The sequence below is a fragment of the Thunnus thynnus genome, chromosome 5, assembly GCF_963924715.1.
Source record: "Thunnus thynnus chromosome 5, fThuThy2.1, whole genome shotgun sequence".
NCBI lineage: Eukaryota > Metazoa > Chordata > Actinopteri > Scombriformes > Scombridae > Thunnus > Thunnus thynnus.
In genome coordinates, this window is record NC_089521.1 from 10805775 (window position 1) to 10828152 (window position 22378).

At 40.6% G+C, this 22378-nt stretch overlaps 1 protein-coding gene across 4 annotated transcripts in view; it reads right to left on the reverse strand.

The window, feature by feature from the left end:
• hipk2 (homeodomain interacting protein kinase 2) overlaps positions 1-4927 on the reverse strand; it is a 71699-nt gene extending 66772 nt beyond the window's left edge. For 2 of the 4 annotated variants that reach the window (XM_067589179.1, XM_067589178.1), the window contains exon 1: positions 4549-4926. In XM_067589179.1, the coding sequence (XP_067445280.1) occupies positions 4549-4567 (19 nt within the window). In that variant the 5' untranslated portion in view covers positions 4568-4926. Of the gene's footprint in view, positions 1-4548 lie in introns of all 4 variants that reach the window. The other 2 variants (XM_067589180.1, XM_067589177.1) reach the window with 2 other exon arrangements.
• Between the last annotated feature and the right edge of the window lie 17451 nt (positions 4928-22378).

Below are 22378 nucleotides of genomic sequence, written 5' to 3' on the forward strand. Positions count from 1 at the left end.
AGCAATGGATGTGTCATAAGGTACAGAGACTCTCAGCATCGTACTTTTTAACAGATGCTACTCACATCTCCAGCGCTGTAGAGCAGTTATACTGACAACACTACTTTAAGCAAGAGGGGGTTATTCAAGTTTAAGTGGGACATTCATCTATTTTTTTCCTCTCATGCTGATCCTAATATATGAGGAGGTGAATATTTTTTAGGTAATATGCCACTGCAAGGGCAGAAAATTGTTTCTAAAATACTACAAATCGATTTAGAAACAAATTATACATTCAGTAAAATACTATGAATAGTATGTGTTTGAGTTAATTCCAACAATCAAGGGTAATCTGATATGTTTTATACCATCACATAAAAGTAGTTTTCAAGTTTTTAGAAGCCCACATCTCATTTTTGCAACTTAAAGCTACATAAAAGGTGTTCACATCTATATTACAGGCCAGTAAGTAAAGCAACTGTTACATGCCTGTTACACTCGTTTCCTCTCTAACAGAGCTGGGAGTCGTTACACTGCTAGCCAGAGCCAGAGGCAGCTGTTCCACACAAACTGACACCATACACAGTGTGAAACAACAGTGCCGGGGAAAAAAAGGGCCTTCACACATGCATGACAACCAACACGGAAATGCCTTGTGTAAGCAGCCGACTAGAGTTGAGGCTCCATCCCATCCAGCCTCCCTCTTCCTCTTCGATAAAAGCTAACTAATGTCAGCAACTGATGTGGTCTCCCGCTTCAAGGACCTCAGAGCCCCGCTTTCAGAGTCGTTTCCGAGAGAGGTCTGAAACATATGGCAGAAGCAGTAAAACAGGAGGCTTACTGACTGAGGAGAAAATGAGAATTGCAAAGTCCCCTTGCATCTCAATTGAATTTCCTCCACGTGAAAAAGAGCCAGAAGAATGATGTGCTGAAGTACTGGAGGCAGTTTTACTCCAGAGAAATTTGCTGAAAAGAGTATATGAAAAGTTGAGCCTGCTGAAATAGCCAGAAATATTCTGCTCATATTCAAGGCTGGGCCTCCTGTGTCAGACTGGCCTCTACTAACCTGTCATTTCAGTTCAGGCTGATGCCCCCCCACCCCCCACCCCATCTGTTTCCAAAACCCTCAGATCACACCTGTGAACTATTCCAGCACATCAGAGAGCTCACATATTCCCCTGTCTTCAACAGAGAAGTATACACGCACCTCATCTCACATAAAACTCACATTCTATCTCCCTCAAAAGCCTCCGCTTCTTCTACTAAATGCTTCAACAAATCAATAGCACAAAGAATCCCCGAACACTGGATTTCGCTTCCTTTTCAGATAGGAAGCTTTGAATAATGCAAAAGCGATACTTGTAAAGACAGGTTATCCATTTTCATAACTCCTTCTGAGCGAGCTGCTTTCCAAACAAGTCATAAAGTGATGCATCGGGTCAACAAACAAATCAAAACGGCTGCTGAGTGAAAGTGAAAACATGAGATAAACATTTCACAATGGCACCTATAAGGATTTGCAGAGTGATGACTGTTCTTTCCTGTGAGCTATTTAAGCATCACCCCATCTCTTACCAACTGTTAGGCTATCCTCCCTCCCCAGGCCTTTCTCTTTCTCCACTATGGACAGTGAAGATCTAAACACACCACCCTGCTTGTCATAACAGTCGGGAAGAGAAAACCCTCTTCGGCTCCCCTGACTCTGCCACGGGGTGTGGCCCTGCTGTGGCCCCCAAAGGCCCCCAGGGTTCTTCCTGCAATTCTAATCAAACTTTAAAAAGCTGCAACCTTGGACTCTAAGCCTGGGTCGCAGCCTATGAGGAAGATATCAATCAACCAGTTCCAAACAAGCGTGAGGGGAGGAAGGAGGGAGACAGTGAGTTGAGGGCAGTTTCTGAGAAAGTCTCTCTCTCTCTGTCTTTTCCTCTGTCCTCAGAGAAGAAACTTCCTCTCTATAAGGGCATTCACCATACCCAGTTCCCTCTGTACAGAAAACACAAGGTACTGCAGAGTCGCATTAACACATAATGGCCGTGTGGATGGATGAACCATTAATCTGCCTGTGATGCTGCAGTGCCTGTCACCACCGCCATCATCATCATCAGCTTCTGAGTCATACTCTGCCCATTTTTCCAGGCGGGAAAGAACAAGTCCTTTCTGGAATACCGGTTGACCTGTGAGAGGCGGATCTGCAAATGAAGTTACCTTCCTCGCCTGGTGCCCAGATCTGCAGCTGTGTAATCCTCTCTCAGACCTGCCCTAAAAACGGATGGTAGCACGTGTGTGTATGGGTACATACTTAGATGAAAACATATGCACATGCATGCATGAGCACACCACAACACCCATATCGAGCCAGGCAAGTGGGCAGGCGGGCAGGCAGGCAGGCAGGCAGGGTTTTGGCTGTGTCTGAATATTAGCTTTTCCACAGCTGGGGGCTGCTGGACCTGCTCCGTTCATCAGACATCCATCAAGGTGTCAGTTTGGGTTATGAGACCAGGCTCCCAGGGTGATCAGACCGCTGCCCTGCCTGCCAGCAGGCCCGCCTGATGGCCTTCTGTCTGGGCCAAGAAGGACCAAAGGCAAACACGGTGGAAAAAAAAAAAGAAGGAAAAAACATAACCATTAAATGATTGTGAATGTAAAATCAAGTTCCTCAGAAAACAGAAGATACGTCTGCTGGAAACTGTTCACCCTCAACAAGCTCAACTTTATACTATTGAAGGAAGTAGTTAATCATATAGATTTAAGTTATTAGTTGCCCTGTAGCCAAGGGTGAGTAATCACCATAATAGCCCGTCTCATTCTATGTGAAGGGCCCCCCCCTCCAAACCTATTTTCCACCGGAGACTTTGGTCATTTCCATGACTGCTCTACATAACAACCCTCTCCAACACTGAGGAGGACAGGCAAGGTAATTAATTCCCCCTGCCGCCTCTTTCTCTTCCCTTCTCCACCTCTCTGTGGTGAAGGGAAAAGCCAGGGAATGTAATTTACACTAATTACCTTTTGCATAGGAGTCTCATTTCAACTTTCCTTTTCATGTTGAAACGCTGGAGTCTCGGGCAATGCCTCTAAAGCTTCAACACCCCTAATGAAAAATCACTACAATATTCCTATAGGGACATCGTAACTCACTGAAGAGTTTGTAGCAACCTTATTGCACTTCATGATTCTGTGTTTTCTACAGCCAACCATAACATAGCCTAATATAGCCTGGTAAACAACTTTTGCTGGTGATATGTGTATAATATCCCTTTAAAATGTGTTACAGTATTACTTTTCAACAGCAGTTTTTCTAAATAGTAATTTGGGGATAGAAAAGAAGGGGTTCCCTTTAGTGCCAGCAGAGGGACTATAGAGTAGACAAGGAGATATTAAACATGAGGCTGCTCAAAAATAAATATTGGAAATATCAAGGGTCATTATTTGCTTTGTGCCACATATCATTTTGCATAAGATACTGAAGAGCATGTAAATCTATATGTCTGCTCTACAAATATTGTAATAGGACAGACTATCTGTCCTATTGTATGTCAAAAAGAGCATCTCTGCAGGCTACAGTACTTCTGAATGATACATTACTACAGCTGGATCAAATCAAAATATAACACAAGATCGCATGCTATATTATTACACATTATGTCCCTTGTTTTACTATATTACATACTATATAACCTATTAGTATTATTGGTATAGTTGCAGTTAGACCCTTCATACCTCGATCTTGAGCGAATTATAATGGGCCGCTTGCATTGTTTTTACATGAATGCATGCAACGACACTGCAAAGCAAACATATTACTTTATCCATTCATCACTATGTGAATTCTAAAAAAAACCAAAAACCTGTATGACAGTAAATAATTTAGAGAAGCATGCGGGGTAGCATTCTCACAATTGGATTAGTCACAGCCACAATGCTGCAGCGATTGCGAATATGCTGTATTTAAGCTTGCATTTGGTTTCCGGGAAGACAAATAAAAACATTTGACTCAATACACCGAGGCACAGAAACACCTCAAGTCAGTCAGTTTCATGATTTGATGAGAACTAATTGGAGAATGAGAGTGAATAGAGGTGAGATCGGACCGATCGGTCACCTTCTTTCATTCCCTCTCCTTCTTCAAGCAGGGCTATCATTCTTCCCAGGAGCAAACAGGAGGACAAAACAGAACATTTGCAGGTGTCTGCAGGCTACACATGATGACTTTATTCTATTCTATGTAAAACACAAGCTTGTCTTATCAGGGATATTTTTTGACACCGCTCAGACAGCACAGCACAGCACAACCTGACTGAGCATTTACTAATTTTCTTTAAGTGTGCGCACACACACAGCCGCTGAGAATCTGACAGCCTTCTTGTGGTATGTTTTTAAATAAATAAATATACTATGTAAATATACTGTGTGTTGAATGATCTGACAGAAAGACGAGAGGGTGCAACGCATCTCTTGTGCTCCGTATCAGCAGCAGCAATTCAATTGTATCGCAGTTGATGGGGCTACAGTAGGTTGAGTGACTGAGCCCCGCACGGAAACAGCAGCACATTTGCAAAAGCAGCTTACCTTCGTATACAGGGGCCATCGGTGCAAGGATTTCTGTTATTCATGGCAAAAAAATAAAGCGAGATTTCTGTTCAAAACTCAATAAAAATCTGCCATCTTGAAACACTGATGAGAGAGTCTCCGCGGTCTCCTGCATTACTGGCCCGGTTCATTAGTGAGGAAAATGCTCATAATTCATATCCAGGCGTTTTCAAAACGTCGGGTCCGATGCGAGGAAAGCGACAGAGGAGAGGCTCCGATATTCAAATCCCACCTGCGGTGTATTTCTGGAGGCTCAGAAGGATGAGCCACGGTGACAGGTTTACTTCAGCTATTGTGCGACATGTCTGTGGAGTGAGGAGTCTCTGCAAAAGTTGCAGTGGTCAGAGCGCAGCGAGTTTGGTGTACAGTGAGAGAGTCGACTGACGAGCGAGTCGATGGAGGCAGAGAGGAGATGCATCACTCTGGCCTCTAAAAACAAACACACCGGGACTGTAATGAGGAAGAAGAATCATCATCATCGTTGTCATAATTATCCTATTATATAAAAAAAGCAATAATAATGATAATAATGAGCCTTAAAAAAGAACAAAGTGAGGAATATAAAAGACGTCAAGAGTAGGTTAAAAACCTATAAACTGCAACTCAGCAAAGCGAGTTTATTTGTGGGCAAACATAAAAGTAATGAGGCGAATAAATGCATTAGAACGACACTTAAAACACAATTAACACGGAAATAAAATAGCAACATGGAATAAAAATTTGATGAAAAATAAATTAAGATAACAAACCATAAATGCAGTTATAGTGCAGTTACACTTTGCCTGTTATTCTACAACTATAATAAAGAACTGGCAGAACATGATTGTTTAAGTTATTCATATATTTAGAGAAAAAGGCAGATCATATTTTATTCTATTTGCTCCTTTTTATTGATGGATGAGTGTTACTTGTTACAGATATTGTTTACATTTTGTGGGATGTTTTGTGTTGGATGTGTAGGTTACAGAAGTAAAAAAAAAAAAAAAAAAAAAAAAAAAGTGAAATATTAGGCTATCAATAATAATATAATAATGAGAACCGTCCAACCATCAATGGCTAAAGCGACAAATGAAGTACAGCCTACTTAATTGGTGTTACATAATGTCATTATTCGGACCTGAGCTTACTGGAGGCTCTGTTGCACTGCCGTCAAACAGCTGTTGACATTATTCAAAGCCGTGCAAAGTGCACCAGAGTCGGATGATTCTGCGGGTGTTTGCTCATGCCTGCATGAGGCTGAAGTGCTCCTATGACGACATGAGATTTGCACAGAATGAACTGGAGCGGAATCGGATTACATAGGCTCACACAAATGTGAGTAATCTGTCATTTACCAGTGACCCTAAAACGCACTCCCAGCTATATGCACACCAACCTCTAAATTAAACATGTCGACTTCAGACATGTGGGCGGCTGTTAATACAGTACTGCGTTAGAGCAGAGCCTATATTAAAGTACCCTAATCCGAAAATAAATTTGAGAGTCACATGAATCTATATTGAAGTGTTTTGATTCCATCTTTGCCGGACAAAAGCATAAAGTTGCACAAAATATCTCATCACAAGGTTACATTGTCTCACCATGAAAAAAACCCCAAAACAAAACAGTGATGATCTGTCTCTCCAGCATGTTCTCCTCTGCATGTTCTAAACTGTCCCAGCTTTGCAATGAGTTATGCAATTACTCATTCAGTTTTAAGTATGTCACACGGCCTGCAGCCTGCACACACATCATATAGAGCTGACCACTGCACGTCTAAGTGGTGATGTAACTGCAGGACAGGCATAAAATTAGGTCTTAGAGGCCCACAGGGTGTTCAGGCCTACTGTATATTTGTTTAGCATTAAAACCCCATGTAATGCAATTCTCCCATCAGCAGTGCATTGTTAATTCATGCTATACCTCCTCCACAAAAACCACTTGAATGTTCTTAAAGTGACTTGCTGCATACAGTAGTGTGCCGTGGTGTAAGCGATTCAGCACTGAAAGTATACCGAGTGTGCATGACATGTATTGGAATAATGTAGGAGGCTATTCAATATGAGAAGTATACAGTGTAAAATACATAATAATATTGCTGTAACATTATCATATCGTTTGTCTTTAATTATGCCTATAACCCACTTTTAGTATTCCTCTGCAATGCATCATAGTTTTTCATAAAGATAAAGAGTATAAGTGAATAGATGCAAATGTTCACCACTGATCAGGCCATTCACACATAACATCGTGCAACTGGCATCCTTGTCTAAAAAAACCCCTGACAAACACTGGATATTGTAATATCTAGTTGTATTGAGGCTACATCACACCTACAGGTTGTACAGAGCTGCGTGCAGCAATAAGAAAAAAAAAGATAACTAATGTTAATTGTCTGCAGTACAGCAGGAGGCAAAGAGCGGATGCCAGTCACTGGCTTGCATGGAACTGTGTTTAGAACAATCAGCAAGTTTTAAAACACTGAAATAGAGAAATGAGAGGAATCGTCCCTCTGCAAATGTGAACAGAAACATCTGATTTATTGTGTATGAATAACTCACATGTTCTGGCTGTTGTGCCTCCAGTTGGTCTTTCAGTCCAATTATAAAAATGGAACAATTTTTATGCTAAAGTCTACAAAGCTGCACTGGGATGTGCTGATGGATGATGTGATATCCTTTTGAAAAATTGCCAATTTCATTTATCATCCTCTTAAGGGTTTGTCTGGTTTTTTAGGTCTTTAGTGTCTTCCATCATTCTTATTAATATTTTATTCACCAGGTTCATTATAGAGATAGACGCAGTACATCTTTATGTAGTCTGATCAAATTATTTTAACCACTTGTCTGGAGGTAAGATGCAAACAAGACTAAATGTTTATCACAGTCATCCACTGCACTGCACTCAACCAGGAGGACACACTAGGCCAAAGTTGAACCAGGATGTAGCTCTGCAAAATGCATTTCCCAACAGTTTGGGAAATGACTTAAAAGTCAAATTTCCCTTTTCACTTCCCATCAAGTGTTTTATGTCAAACTGGGGACTTCTAGAAAATCTGTATGCCTGCTTGTGTCTTGTGTTGCTTTCCTTAATGGATTACTTGTATCTCAACAACAAAAACGTTTTTAAAATGTAAAATGTTACTGTTTCTGAAAAGAAAACTACAAGACCCAAGTTTTAAAAAAGCATAACTTCCTTCAATATTTGACAAAATTAAAAAATATTTTGTCTACAAGGTGTGCAACAGGTAATTAAACTAATGCTACAGCACTCCCTATAGGGAGTCATTTCTAAAATGTCCAAACAGGGTGATCATGTCCTGAGGTTTCATTAAAATGCATTCAGGGGTGTAGAAGGTGATGTGCATGACAGATGATAAAATGTTGAGCAAACAGACTGACAGACAGACAGATGGTCCTTGACAGTTACGTCAGATTAATCCGTCTCCTCTCCCCAAGTTCATCATGGAGGACAATTATGACACACAGGACAGGACTACATATCCCAGTGGGTAGCGGTAACACACAGGTTGATGTGATGCATATGCTACCACAATAATAAATCAGGTAGAATTATAATTAATGAAAGGTGTGAGGTTGACTGTCTATGCTAGCCAGATACATTTCGATATATATTCTGAAGCTATTGAGGATTTTCATACAAACTAAATGTTATTATAGTTAAGTCAAATTTTATTTGTGTAGCCCAATATCACAAATTTGCCTCAGGGGGGCTTTAGAATCTGTACAACAATACAACATCCTCTATCGTTAGACTCTCAATTTGAGTAAGGAAAACCTTCCTGAAAAAGCCTTCGATGGGGAAAAAATGGAAGAAACCTCAGGAAGAGCAACAGAGGAGAGATCGCTCTCCCACGACAGACAGATGTGCTGTGAGTACGGAATAGACCAATAAAGCAAAATTACAGATATGCAGCATGGATGGAAACAGGATGACAAAATTATAGGTGGCTTCAATGCTTTTTGAAGTGTATTTACATTTCCATGTTGGTTATCTTTCAGCTATAAAATTCTCTTCTGCCACCTGGAGGTCTCTTGGCTTTTGCAGACTTTAAGTTTCATTTTCAAGTAACGAATCTGTGTGACAGAAAGGTGAACACTCAACAAAAATATTTGCACCACAGCCCAACACAAATACAATATGTTACACCCCGAAGAATATAGAAATAAATATGCCACAGTAATTTACACAAAAGTACAAAAGTTCATTCTTAAATATGTCTTAAGCTCTTTGGAAATTTTTATTCTACCAAAACAGTTTTCACATTTCAGACATTCATCGCAATGGTTTTTATTCTGAATGAATGCACAAATTAATGAATAATTGGATAAAACACGACTGGACATATAATTGTGTACAGCATGTAGACATCAAATAATAAAACAAGAATAGATAAGCACTGAGTAATGGTGTTAAACTTTATGTGCAGCAACCTGCTTTTGCATTTTGCTCATGTCCTCTCTAGTCACCTGCAACAACAACCTCCCATATATGATATTTGTTTTCATTCTCTTCTACATGATACTATATGCTGTAGGTAAATGATGTTCTGTGGGCTACACTGTAAACTGTTATTGAGTGTGAAATATACAGAACGTACGCAGCAGACAGAAATAAAACCACAGTAATTATAGAGATTTACTGCATGTATTTGCTTAGTAGTAAGTTGTACTGAGTGGTGGATGCTCTTGTTTTTGTTGAGACAGGACAGAGTGCAGCCTGCAGAATGAGAGATGAGAGGACTCACATAAAATTGGGGGTTTATGTGTTTGGACAAACCTGAGTGAGACAGAAGTACCGGTTTGGAGAGAGCAGTCAGGTCGGTCTGCACTGGTTCTGGTTTGTGACGAAGATACACCTTAAAAAAAAACTATAGAAACTTTCATGAGACTTCAAACACAATATGCAGATAAATTACATGCATAATGTTAGTGCCAAACGAAAATGAAATTAAATGGTCTATGCAGTATGTAGCCTATTTCAGCTCTATTATTACACAGTAATTACCTATACTTGTGCTCCATATACCGTACCGCTCTTTGATTATCTTCTATCGCCTGGCCCTGGTTCAGGTGTTTATTATGTAGTGGGGTACGTAGGTGGTCTATATAAATACCTCTTTTCGTCTCTCATTTTATTCATTTTGGCTGCATGTGAGCCCCCTTGAAAATTAATTTCAAGTGAAGTCAAACATGTTTCTTCTCCCCCGCCCCTCCTGTGGCAGTAGAAAACATGCTCAGTTGTTACTGACCTCTAACCTCTTGTACAGTACTGAAATAGCCTCTGTGCTGATTCAGACCCCTAACTGCTGTACTCCACTGTTAGTCCCACAGGCCCAATTATGACTTCACACATATCAGAATCAGGGTCGTTTCTTGGTTCACTGACATGGATGACATAATTGACTTTTAAGCTGACATCTGCATGGGAAAATCGCTTTTACCCAGCTAGTTTGTTATGTTTTTGAGATTTGTCTAAGGAAAAGACTTTCTTCAGTAACAGCGGAGTAAATTGCTGTTCTCTGTTGTCATGCGTGATATAAAAATCCTTGTATAAAATCATTTTAAAGAAACATGTGTAAGTTAAGGAATCGCAGTAGATCATTAAACTAACCCTGCATCACTTTTAACAACATTTATTGATGACTGCATCTTATCATCCTTGTTGATGCAGAGGTCATGTTGCAGCTTCAGCGGTACAAGACCTGATTACTTTGATGAATTTCCTCTCAATGACAATTAAGTTTCATAATTAACTCAGCAAGAGGCACCCACTTATAAACCAAAACATCTATTTGTCTTACAAACACCTGATTTTTTTTAAAAAGGAAATCTAAAAAAAAGGCAATGAAACCATGCCTGTGTAAGTTGTTATATAAAGGACAGTTCCTGTGTTCTTTTGTGCAAAAGAAGTTTTGTGGTTTTTGTTGGTATGTATGAGTATGATGTTTTCCTGCCTGAGAGAACTGGTGGTTTACCAGACAACTCAGCATTGTAAACAGGACTTACAGTCAGACAATGATTTTGGCATTGACTACCTTTTTGAATGAGCTACTGCATTTCTTCAAAAACAAACACGCTGCATATAACTGAAGTCTGTAAATGGCTATCCCATATGCTTCATACTAAGGGTGTAGGTTTGGTTTTAATCATTTTTGATCAGATAAACAGTGTGCACAGTTCAGCATGTGTGCACTGGCTCTCCTTGTCTTAGGTACACATGAATACACACCCATACAAACACAAAGAGCTTGACTTTGCAACATGTTTATTTTGCTCAGCATGTATTTGGTCACGTGACTTGCCAAAAACAGGACATGTGACATTTTCTCTAATTTTATACAGATATCTTATGATTTAATTAATATAAATCTGAGACTAAAATTTATATCTTAAATTTAGCGATGAAAGATTTAACAATAAATGAAAAATAGCTGATTATTGGTAATGTGCTACTCTATTTGGACTAAGAGGGGAGAGATAGTGTTAATTTAATTTAATTTAATGTTATTTGTTTTTTTTTAATTAATTAATTTTTATCACATTCATTATTTAACTTGTTAACATTTTTAATGTGATTTGATTTTTAATTTGATTCTTACTTTTTAATAAATAGAATTTGATTTCATATTAATATAATTAATTTTGTTATTGAATTGAATTGAATTGTTAAAAATTAAATGTAATATAATCCAATCACGGTCCTTTTCCTGCCACTATGTATTGATGAATATTTTATTTCACATTCACTCTCACAGACTGGTCACCTGTCAACCAATCCCTGTGGTAAATTAATTGTCATCCACATCAGCAGGGTCAACCCCGCCACTTCTCTTAGCTTTGTGCAGTTCTCTCTGTACCTCAGTAAAAGTTGCTCTCAGCAGCTTTGTAAATGGCTCTAAAGAGGGGTTAAAATTATAAGATTGTTTCAGATTGAAAAACATTGGTAGGGACAATTCAGCAACACTTTGACATTGATAAGAACTGTCAGTGCTCAAATCTACACCTATGCTTCACACGCACCAGTGCACGCTGTTGTTTTCAACAGCGACTGCAATTTGTCATGCCTTCTGAAATCTAGAGCACAATAACTTCTCTTTCTCTTTTTTCAATTTATTTTTTGAGTGTTCAGCAATATGTCTCTCAAAATGTTCTTTTTGTGTTGCAACGTCCTGTCCCGTGTCTCCCTGTGCCTCTGGAGTGCTGCTTGTTCTCGCTGCTGCTCAGGCTGTGATGGTCTCTGGGTGTTCTTGAGGGTTTATCATTGACATGATGTTACTGAGGATGGGACAGACATGGCCTCCTGGGTCATGATGGAGGGAAAGGGTGAGAACTCTACCACGCTTCAGACAAAGCTGCTGGAACAAATAATTGACAGGTTGCCGTGGAAACCAACCAACTAATCTGCATCAGACAAATCAGCCTTGTACCGCAGTTCAACCACAGTCCCTTATGCTACAAGTAGCAATTATTTTCTTCATTTCAAGTAAAGGTTGCTCAAGATATGATAAACACTATGACTAATATGCTTCAGATAAAATAGATGAGTCATCATATAATTGTTCCAGAGTCATCCTAAAAGTGTTGACACATTCAGTTTAAACAGTTTTCTGATTTTTCTGTCATATGATCTTTTGATATAACCTTTCACAATAATAACAATCATTTTTATGTCTTCTCCTTATTGATAGGAGCCTTGATCTATTGCTGTTAGTGTTCAAGTTAGGGATGTTTCTTCCATCATGGAGGCTGTAATTGATTTATAAATGTATTCTATGTCGAGGCCAGTGGGTTGTCCATGTCAATCAAACTTCCTCTTGTGAGTAAATAAGTTCAGCCTTGAGGTCGCTGACAGAACTGGTCTGGACCAGCCAAAAGTGGTTACTGCTTTTTTCATGGCCTGAGCTGGTTTTTATGGAAGGCTGCTGATTAGATGCCGTTTAAGTTGGTGAATGAGGTCACAGAAAAGATGAGCAAATATATTCTAATCTGATCATCACGTAGACCAGTACAGTCAGAACAGGAGCAATATATGCTGCACTTTATATAACAAAACCACCATTAACTTGTCAAACTAGTGCAGCTTAATGGTCAGATGGTGAAAATGACCAGCCAATGGTGAGTTGATGGCTCACCAGTTTGACCAGTAAGATACCAGAGTGTGACCACCTGAGATGATCTTAGCTAAACAAAAAAAAAACAAGAAACAACATTTAATATTTGTTCAGTTCAGTGCAAACAACTAAATTGTGTAACATTAAAATTTCCTACACATACAGATTTGTAGTTATGTCATGTTTTCCAATTGCACAACCTGAACAATGTTGTGGACATGAGTGGAAGTCCCACTCAATGACGTAACCCAAGCCTCTCAGTATGGAAATTAACAGCTACTGTGTTTGACCAACAGAAGGAACAGTGTTTTTAACAGAGACATTAAGCCAAAGCATATACAACATCAGATAAAAACATTAAGTGGTCAGAAGACACTTGTTCACTGATTGATGTGGAAAGTAGTCTTGTAAATTGTAGAGATCTAGTGTCGGTTAAAATTAAAGGGGAACTCCACTGATTTTAGATATAAAGGTGAGCTTGCTCATTATGAGAAGCAGCCTGTTAAAACTGTGTTGTATAATGTTTTCTGTGGCTCTGGAGGATCTTTCTGAAGTCTGAGAAAATGCCCCAGATGATGTCATCTGGGTTATCTCAGATGTAGTGTCAGAATTAAGTCAGAGTTAGGCTTCAAATATTTGAAATATGAGGGCATTTATTAGGTAGGGAAGGTCCTATAAAAGATGCTATTGGGTTGTATTATAGGAACTGTAGGAGCCAGCGTTTTTGAAGCTTGACTCATGTGAGGGACTTAAAGTCAGGATGCCTCAAGATGCCCTTCTTTTTTTTGATCTGTCTCTTGAAAATCCTCCAACTTTATGCAGGAGCAGTACTAAATTCTAAAATGTAAACTTAAGGTTCAGTGTACAGGATTTAGTGGCATCTAGCAGTGACGGCCCCCCCTCATTCAAGTGTCTAAGAGAACCTACGGTGGCTGTGAAATTATACACACTACATCTAAAGGAGTACCGCTTTAAGCTATTGAATTAAAAACATCCAAAATAGTGTAAGTGTTTGAAATTCATTACTTAAGGCTAGACAGCTATCACTTAGGATAAAGGGTCATCTGCCAGCAGTGAGGCAGAACCATCAAACTGTACTAAACACAAACCAGCAAAAAGTGCAGACAGCACACTTTAGATATGTCAACTATGCCACTCACAGGCTTCTGTCCCAGTGCTCCATACTGTATATGTTTACTGTGCACTAAATGTTTGTCTAACCCTGTTTTACTTGTCTGGATCTGATTCTTGACAATGATATCAAACCTGCATGCCAGCAAGGGTTTCAAATGTCAGACAAAGCCTTCAAGGGGAATTCAGGTCTGTGAGTCTTGCTTGCTTGCACCTTCTGACTAGTGTATCCAGAAGCTACAGTACTGCATCTGACTAACACTAAGAGAAGTCTTTACAAAGTTAACTAGGTTACTACATGCATTATTAGCCCTCCTACGCTCCTTCTTTCTCTCTGAGCTCTGTGTAGCACTACAACAAATCTCATTTGCAAGCGAGGGTACCTGCTGTGTATGGTGTACCTTAAAGAAACACCAGGCTTCAGCTCCTCTATTGTGGGACGAAAATGAACCACTTAAGATGTAGCACTTTCCTTCAGCTGGCAAGAATCCGTGTACAGTGTAATTGCTTTCAACTTACGCTTCTACTGAAGGTGGTGTTTTTATTTCACTTTTGCACTGCATCATTTTGTGTGCATATACACTTGTTCACACACACACACACACACACACACACACACACACACACACACACACACGTGCAAACAAACACTCATGTGCATGAACACACAGAGAGAGAGATAGATAGATAGATAGAGAGAGAGAGAGAGAGAGAGAGAGAGAGAGAGAGAAAGAGAAACAGTGTCCAGAACATGTAAATTCCTGTCTGTTTGTGAAGCTGCAGCTGCTGTGGAAGTTATGTAACCTCGACATAAATTCAGATTTACATGCTATAGAACACTGAAAATGTAAATATGTGCTTACATATCATAAAAATAAAACCACTGTGCATGAAAGATGCTGTGTCCCCAAAATTAGAAATGACAAGGTTCAGAGAAGTCGAAGTCCAGAGACAAATAACGAATTACACCCACAGTTTCAACTTCACTCCTCAGCAAAACAAACTAAAAGTTGTGTCCTTGAAACACAACCTGTCAGTGGTTTCTCAAGTGCTGTATGCCTATGCTCTACCGTTTCAGTCCTGTCTGACATACTGAACAGCAAAGGCCCTGCATGCTCTGGGAAATCAAAAAGCTTCCCTCGGTTTCACAGAAAGAATGTCTCTCCTCTTCCATTTACTTGAGATGAATGCTCTCACAGTCTCCATGCCAAAGTCGTCAAAGAGCGTTAATGATCGTTATCTGGAAACGGCTTAAATGCTCAGCCAAAGCAGTTTAGCTCACAAAACACACTCACATACATGCACATGCACACAAACACAGAGGTAGGGGCGTTTTCAGCATTGAGGAGAAAACATTTCCTCCCCCTGGGGCCTTGGGTTCAGCAGTCCAGAGTGTGGCAGGCAGACTGGGTTTCACACTCCTCTGCTGGGCAGGGTTGAACCTCTGGTGAACTCTCCTGTGTTGAAGGCAGAGCAATGACTGTATGACTGATTGGCTGACCCCACCTCTTGCAGCTCCAGACAGTCCCAGCCAGGTTTGGTTGGTGGCTGCAGCACATATGTCTGTATTGGAGATCACAGGTTAGAGTGACACCTGCTGGAATCTGCAGAAAAATGGTTGTGTAACTTTCTTTCAATTACAGTTTTGTGGTGTATGATTCCTGGAGTCTCACAGCTGAATAATAAAATAATAAACACAGGGATTCAAAAATGTCTTGCTGTGTCTGTTATTCATCTGAGACAACTGTAATGCAAAGAAAGGAAACTGGCACAAAGCCCTGCTTGCAGTATTTACTAGAAATTTACCGGCTACTTCTGTTCCGCAGATAATGTTTCATACAACTGCATATCCTGTTTTACTGAGAGAGGGGAATTTGTTGCTCTGAAAATAGAAAAGGCTTGTGCAGTTTAGGGCAGAGTATGGTTTGGCCAACATGCCACATGTGTCTTCAGACTCTGAGTCTTTATAATACGGAAGTTGATAGCATGATGAATGTTGTCTGAAATACAATGCCCCATGGCCCAGTGACTACTACTGTAATTCTCTCCTCTCCTCTCCTCTCCTCTCCTCTCCTCTCCTCTCCTCTCCTCTCCTCTCCTCTCTTCTCCTCTCCCGTCCTCTCCTCCCAAATGAAAAGCTCTAATGATAGTTCAGCATTCAAGCTCTGCGGTATGCTGTGTAACTAAGGCAGGGTCTGTTCATCAAGGTTGCAAGTGGAACTGATGACATATTCTCAGATGATCTCACAATAAATGAGCTTTAAACTATTTTGCAAATCCAAATGGCTCCCCTTACTCATGGATCGAGTGACTCACAGGTCAGAAAGACAAAGATGATGCCTATCTTTTCTTTGGAAGGGAATGACTTAAACTAGTTATCATCATACTGTAGATTTATTGAAAAGCAGTGGCGAAATTCAATGCAATTATGAAGTTGGGTTTGGCAGAACAAACCCACCAGTTTCCAGAGGTTAAATTAGATCTTATGATCTTATATGACAAAGAGTCTCCAACAATAAATGAGATAAAGTTACAAAATATGACTTCATGGTAGCAATGTGCAAGAGGTCTTTCCTGTTTTTCCAGAGGACAGATAGGATGCTTATCCCTCTGGGAACAGGCAGCTGGATGCAGTGTAACTGCCGAGTCCTTGGTGGTGATAAAACGCTCAATGTCCTGTCCAGATTGTTCAGGAATGTTGGAGAGGAGTTCAGTGATCCATATGTTCTTTTCCACATGGCACAGCTATCTGGACTCTTCAGATCACATCCAAACCAATGTGTTTCATTAGAGCTGGCTGTACACGCTGCCTGCGGGGGATTAAGTCTATAAATCACGGCTGAGTTACTTATTGAAATCAGCAGCAAGCTTGTGAGAGATATTCCCCTGCAAATCTGAATCGACTGATTGCTGACGTGAGTAGTGGCACGATTTTGTTGACCGCCGGGCTACAGGAGTGTTTCAGTGATGTTTGTTAGGGGATGTGTGTGGTATAGAGAATATGAACATGCACTTTTACAGAAATACAAAGCAGATCACCCACACTTTTTCAAATAAGAATCAAAAGTGTCATTTAACATCCATGTTAAGAGGTGGCCTGATAAACTGTTGAGAAAGCAGGGGGATATTAAAACATTAATATGAATTGACTTTCACAGTATTTTGATTGTTAGTTAATCATTAATAGTCACTGATCTGACTAAGGAACACATTGTGAAACAATCATGCAATATGTAAGTAGGGATAGTGTATTTAAAAGGGTAAATAACACCAGCTTTAGTATCTCATACTGCCAATGAGCTTTGGAGGAGCCTGTAGCTGTGTATGTTCACACCCTCACCTTTACCCAAGGAAAACCATTTGTGGTTGAAACATTGTCATGTTAATGTAGCATTAAAGAAAAACTAGGAACAGGATAGCAGTGTGCAGGTATTTTTTTTATTCTCTTGTGCAGATTATTGTTGCCCAGCACTGCAAATAATTTATGGATGTGTGTGTGCCTCCTGATTATTGTCTGGAAACAGAACATGGTCATAAGAAACAAAAAAAGCAAAAATCTTACATTAAATCGGAGTATTATTACCTTGCTACAGTTAGCTTGTTTTAGCCTTAGCTTGTTGATAGGCACAGTGATAATAGGAGTGACATGAGATTCTGAACGGGTAAAAAGTAACTAGTTGGCTGTATAGCTTAAGGACAAAATTATACTGACTGCTGTGTAGAATTGATTTTTACAGCATTGTTGCTGTTGTTGATGCAGTTTTACTTATTATCTTCTAATTTTCTCTAAATTACACTGCACATTTTGCTCCACTGCCAATAGAAAGAGCAGCAATCATCAACTAACCATATCTTTTATGAATCATTCATAACATAGTGAAATATGGTTTGGGGTAAACCAAGTGCTATCAAGCTTTTGTTTGTTTGTTTTTTTATCAGATTTTTGAATCAGATAAAACATTCAAAGGCTCGAATGCATCTGCAAATATTCACCACCAATGCTTTTGAATGGAATATCCCTTCAGTACTTCACTGCATGGCAACTATAGTACGATTAAAGTTTGGCCACTGAATTACTAGCTTAAGGTTCATATAAAGTTGGTGGTTAATAGTAAAAATGTCAGTGAGACTATATGTGCCTACACGTCAACAACAAGAAACCTCCACAGTATTTTTTGCACTGGCACTGAAAGTTGCTGTTGAGCATACATCACTAATGCAGAGTAGTAATTGTAGGAGACATGGTTGCAGCAGCATAGGAGGTCCTGTAGCAGCAGGTGAGTGAGGTCTCAATTTCACAAAATGGTTACAAAAACATTACACTTTCTGTTTTATAGCTACAGACAGGCTTCATAGAATCCTCTGGCTGATAATCAAGGAATCTTTTTTAGAATAATAGAGAAACCTTGAGTACTCCCTCTCATTATTCCCTTTACTTTGCATTTGCTGTATTGTTTTCCGGCACAATTAGGAGGAGACAGGGAGAGACCTACAGAGGCCTACAATTCACGCATTCTAAGCTTAAGGCATAATAGCATCTATTTTCAAAAATTAAACACAATCATCTTGTAAAGCTGGGAGGAGAAAAAGAAAAAAATGCATTGCACCAAGTCTGTCCACCTCATGTATAATACTTTTGCCTGTGCGTACACATGTGAGTTCATCTGTGCATCTGTTTGTTAATTAAGAATGCTTAATAAAAGGAGCACCTAGCCTTTACATCCTCTGTAATAATCAGGATTTTCTCTTTGGTCATGTGGGCTGAAGCCCTGACAAGAGAGTCAGCAGCTTCTGCTAAGGTGTCAAAAGACTGTGCATCATAAAGCAACCCACTGCTTCCACCCCTCAGATACACACACATACACCTGCATACACACTCACACGACTGGATTACCATGATAGTGGACAGTAGACAGGTCTGCTGACTAGGCAGCCCTGATGACCTTCCACTCTCTATGTTGCAGTTTGACTTGTGTTGTCATTGGCCGACCTGGGGAGCGCTTATTGTTTAATTGGAGCTCATGGGATGGCTCACATCTATTACAGTGTCTAATCATATCAGTGCACAAATGTTCTTTACAATTAGCCTTTTCCTAGATGAGCAAATAACATAACTGAACGGCGTCAGTGATCATGATTATTACTTTTATCAACAGTCACATTTGATACATTAGAATAAGCAACAAATCCTGTAAACTGAACCTGTAAAGAACAGTCTGACCTGACTGAAAACATCATCAGTTCATTCTATTTCTATTTTTCCTCTCTTTAAATGTTTCTCTTTTTAACAACATTCAACCATCACAAGATGAGACACTCAGAGCCTCCTAGCAACAGGAAGAGTGTCTGCCCCCCCCCCTCCGAGAGCTCCTGTTAATCTCTAGCCTTGTCTCTGCCTTTACGACCGCACTGACGTCAAAGGACAGGTCTTCTTTTTATTGTTTCCCGAGGATTGAAGTGCCTCAGACGCGGGATTCACACCAGCAACATGCTTCCTGTTGAAGTCTAGAATAGCTATCCTCTCTTTCTCAGACTGGCAGTGATCATTGAAGTCACCTACAGTATGTGCTGAGAAGGCCAGCTTCGTGACAAGAAACCCGGCCTCCCGGGGGACCTGGCTGTAAATATCGCTGTTGTTGTTGAGGTGGATGATGTGCTCTGTGGGGAGGGGATGCACAGTGTTGTGTGTATGTGTGTGTGTGTGCGCACTGGTGGGTAAGAGCACCAGAGATGGCACAGGTAGGGGGGGATCCATGTGACTCACAGCGAGTGGAAAGACTATGGATTAAGGATCACATGCAGCTTTTGTGTTGCTATAGGAAGGTAGACCGGCAGGTATGGCATGCCTTTCTCTGTTCTCAGTGGTACACCTGGCTGATGATTTGCCCTCTTGGCACATATGACTTACATTAAACTTCATAAATCATATCCTCTCTCATTTTCCCTCATTCACTTTTCTATTGTCTCCCTCTCTGTCCGCTCCTCCCTCTCTACTTTGCTTTGTCATCTGTCTTCTTTCTTTTAGAGGAAAAAACATTCCCCCTTTTTTCTCCTGCCTCAGTGGTTCATTTCTGTCTTGTGTTGTTTGTGGAGGCTCAATGGAGCGTCGCTTACTGGCCCCTCGACAGATTCCAGACTACACACTGCAGCTGCGGCTATAGAATAGACGTTAGAGCTGGCACTGCGTTGCTCCAAATTACTCGCTCTGCTTTCAGTGTTTAAATAATGGTCTTAGCACAGAGTTAATGGCAGCAGTGGGAGGCCAAGTGATGAACACACTGTTTTTGGTGCAAAAGTGTTCCAGCTAGTGCAAGCTCAGGATGGCCTGGGTCCCTGGGTTAATAGGGACCGGGGAGTGATATGTTGTCTTAATGGAAATGAAGGCTGCTTGAGGGAGGACATTACTGTGATTCTTCCATGTGTGATGTTTTCGAAGGAGTGAATGTGGCCATTATTTCCTCCCATCGCTTTCTCTTGTTGCATCTTTGGGGGATGGGAATTAGAGTGAATGGGTTACAGTCAGCTAGTGCCCTTTTGTTAACAGCGTCAGCTTACATGCAAAAGGACAAAAAGCAGCACATTGATCAATGTGCGCATGTGTTCCTCTCTTTCTTTCCATTTTTCTTTTGTCTTTCTCCACTGTCTCCTCTTTGTAACCGAACATTTCTGAGAGACAGAGACAGACAAAGTGCGGACAGTCCTGTCGCTGTACAGCCTAATTTTTTCCTCTGTATTTCAGGTCTGTGTTGCGGTAAAAGACTGTTTCATTAGAGAAATATTCATGGGTAGGGAGGCTCAGTTATTGATGCAGCTCATTGGCTTTTTGTGAGGCACAATGGGTTCTCTTGATTGATTGTGCTAGACGGCCGATGATGTGACACAGAGGAATGTCAGACATGTAGAACTATATGAGCTATAGTCGCAGATAAACCCCCACTGAGTGCACAAACACACACTCATGCACTAAGCATACTGTAAGAACATGTCTCTGTAATGAAGACAGCTCTGTGACGGTAATGAACAACATCTAGTCCTTTATGGTGAGGAGATTGGCCCATGCTCAGACAAAACAATTAATATTCATGCTTGGCTGGCAATTGAATAATAGCTGAGATTCTCGCTCGAGCCCCAGTAGGTTTCGATGATAAAGGATTGAGAGCAGTGGAGGGTTTTCTGGGTGAGCTGATTTTGGAATGCAACTTGACTTTTTAAAGACTGGATAGGCCAAGCTGGGCTGCTCTGATCTGGTTCTGTTTTTGCAAAAGCTTATCAGGACTAAAGTCATCTTCAATTTATAAGAACAAGATCAATGTTCTGTTTAGTTTTTGTTCATTTTGGGGCAGGATTGTAGCCTGGAGCTAACCAGATTTGGTTAGAGCGGATTCTTTTGGCTTGTGACTCTGCAGTGCCATAGCTTATTAATCAGAGGAGTGTTCTGGTCTCTGTGATAAGCCTGTGTATTGTGTCCGTGTGTGTGTGTGTGTGGTGGTGGTGGTGGTGGTGGTGGTGGTGCAACTGTGTGACCACCAGCCAGGATGTGGGAACTGGGACTAAGCTAATACAGACAATGCTCCACAGTGCAAACACACACACACACACACACGCACCCTCACACACATTCACTCACTTGTGACAAGAAATGTGCTACAGCCATGTTTCAAAGTCAGCACCATGCGGCATTCAACAGCATGGGGGCTCGTCCCTCTCTCCTTCCAACACCCTCCCGCCCCCTTTTTCAGTCTCTACTTCCTCTTTCTCTCTTGCCCATCTGGACACATCCATTTATTCATCCTTGTGTCTCAGTAGGCCAGTGTGGGGGTCTCAGGCAGGCAGATCTGATGCTGACATCCTTGCATGTACCTGCCTCTGTGTACTCTTTTTCTTGTGTGTGTGTGTGTGTGTGTGTACACTTGTGCATCTGGCGATCATGTATGTTCTCCATCTGGGGAGCTTACCCGGCCGTGAACAAATCAATGGCCATGTATCGATGCTGTTTTTATGAGGCACTTAACAATAAAAAAGCAATAAGCTATGACATGGATAATCCGGTGGGGCATCACAGGCATTGCAAAGCAATTATAACGGCTCTGCTCCTCTCTGTATGATTTAGAGACATGCCTGCAGTCTTAGAAAGCTCTTTGATACCAACAACATTTCCAGGAAGTGAAAAGAGGATTTATAGAACTGTTTGTTCGTTCATCCTGCGCTACACCCATCCATTTTCAGGGTTTTAACTGATATTGAGCTGAAGTGATATCATTAATAAATGGAGTGACTTTGCTTCTCCCTGGAGCTTGAAGTGCATTACACTCCGCCAGTGGGTGTGTAGGTGTTTTTAAATTGTCACATATCACTCTTCACAGTCCATCACAGCGGATACATGTTCACTACTAATATTATAAAACCCAGCAATTGCATGATTGCGTGTGGGCTGATAATATTGTTTGTGGATTTGCCCACAGCTTGCCTACCCGCTGATCATAATGCCGGATTATTCATGGAGTAAGACTGCAGAGAATTACTGTGAACTGAGTGTAATTATACAGCACCTCAAAGTGGCCTTAT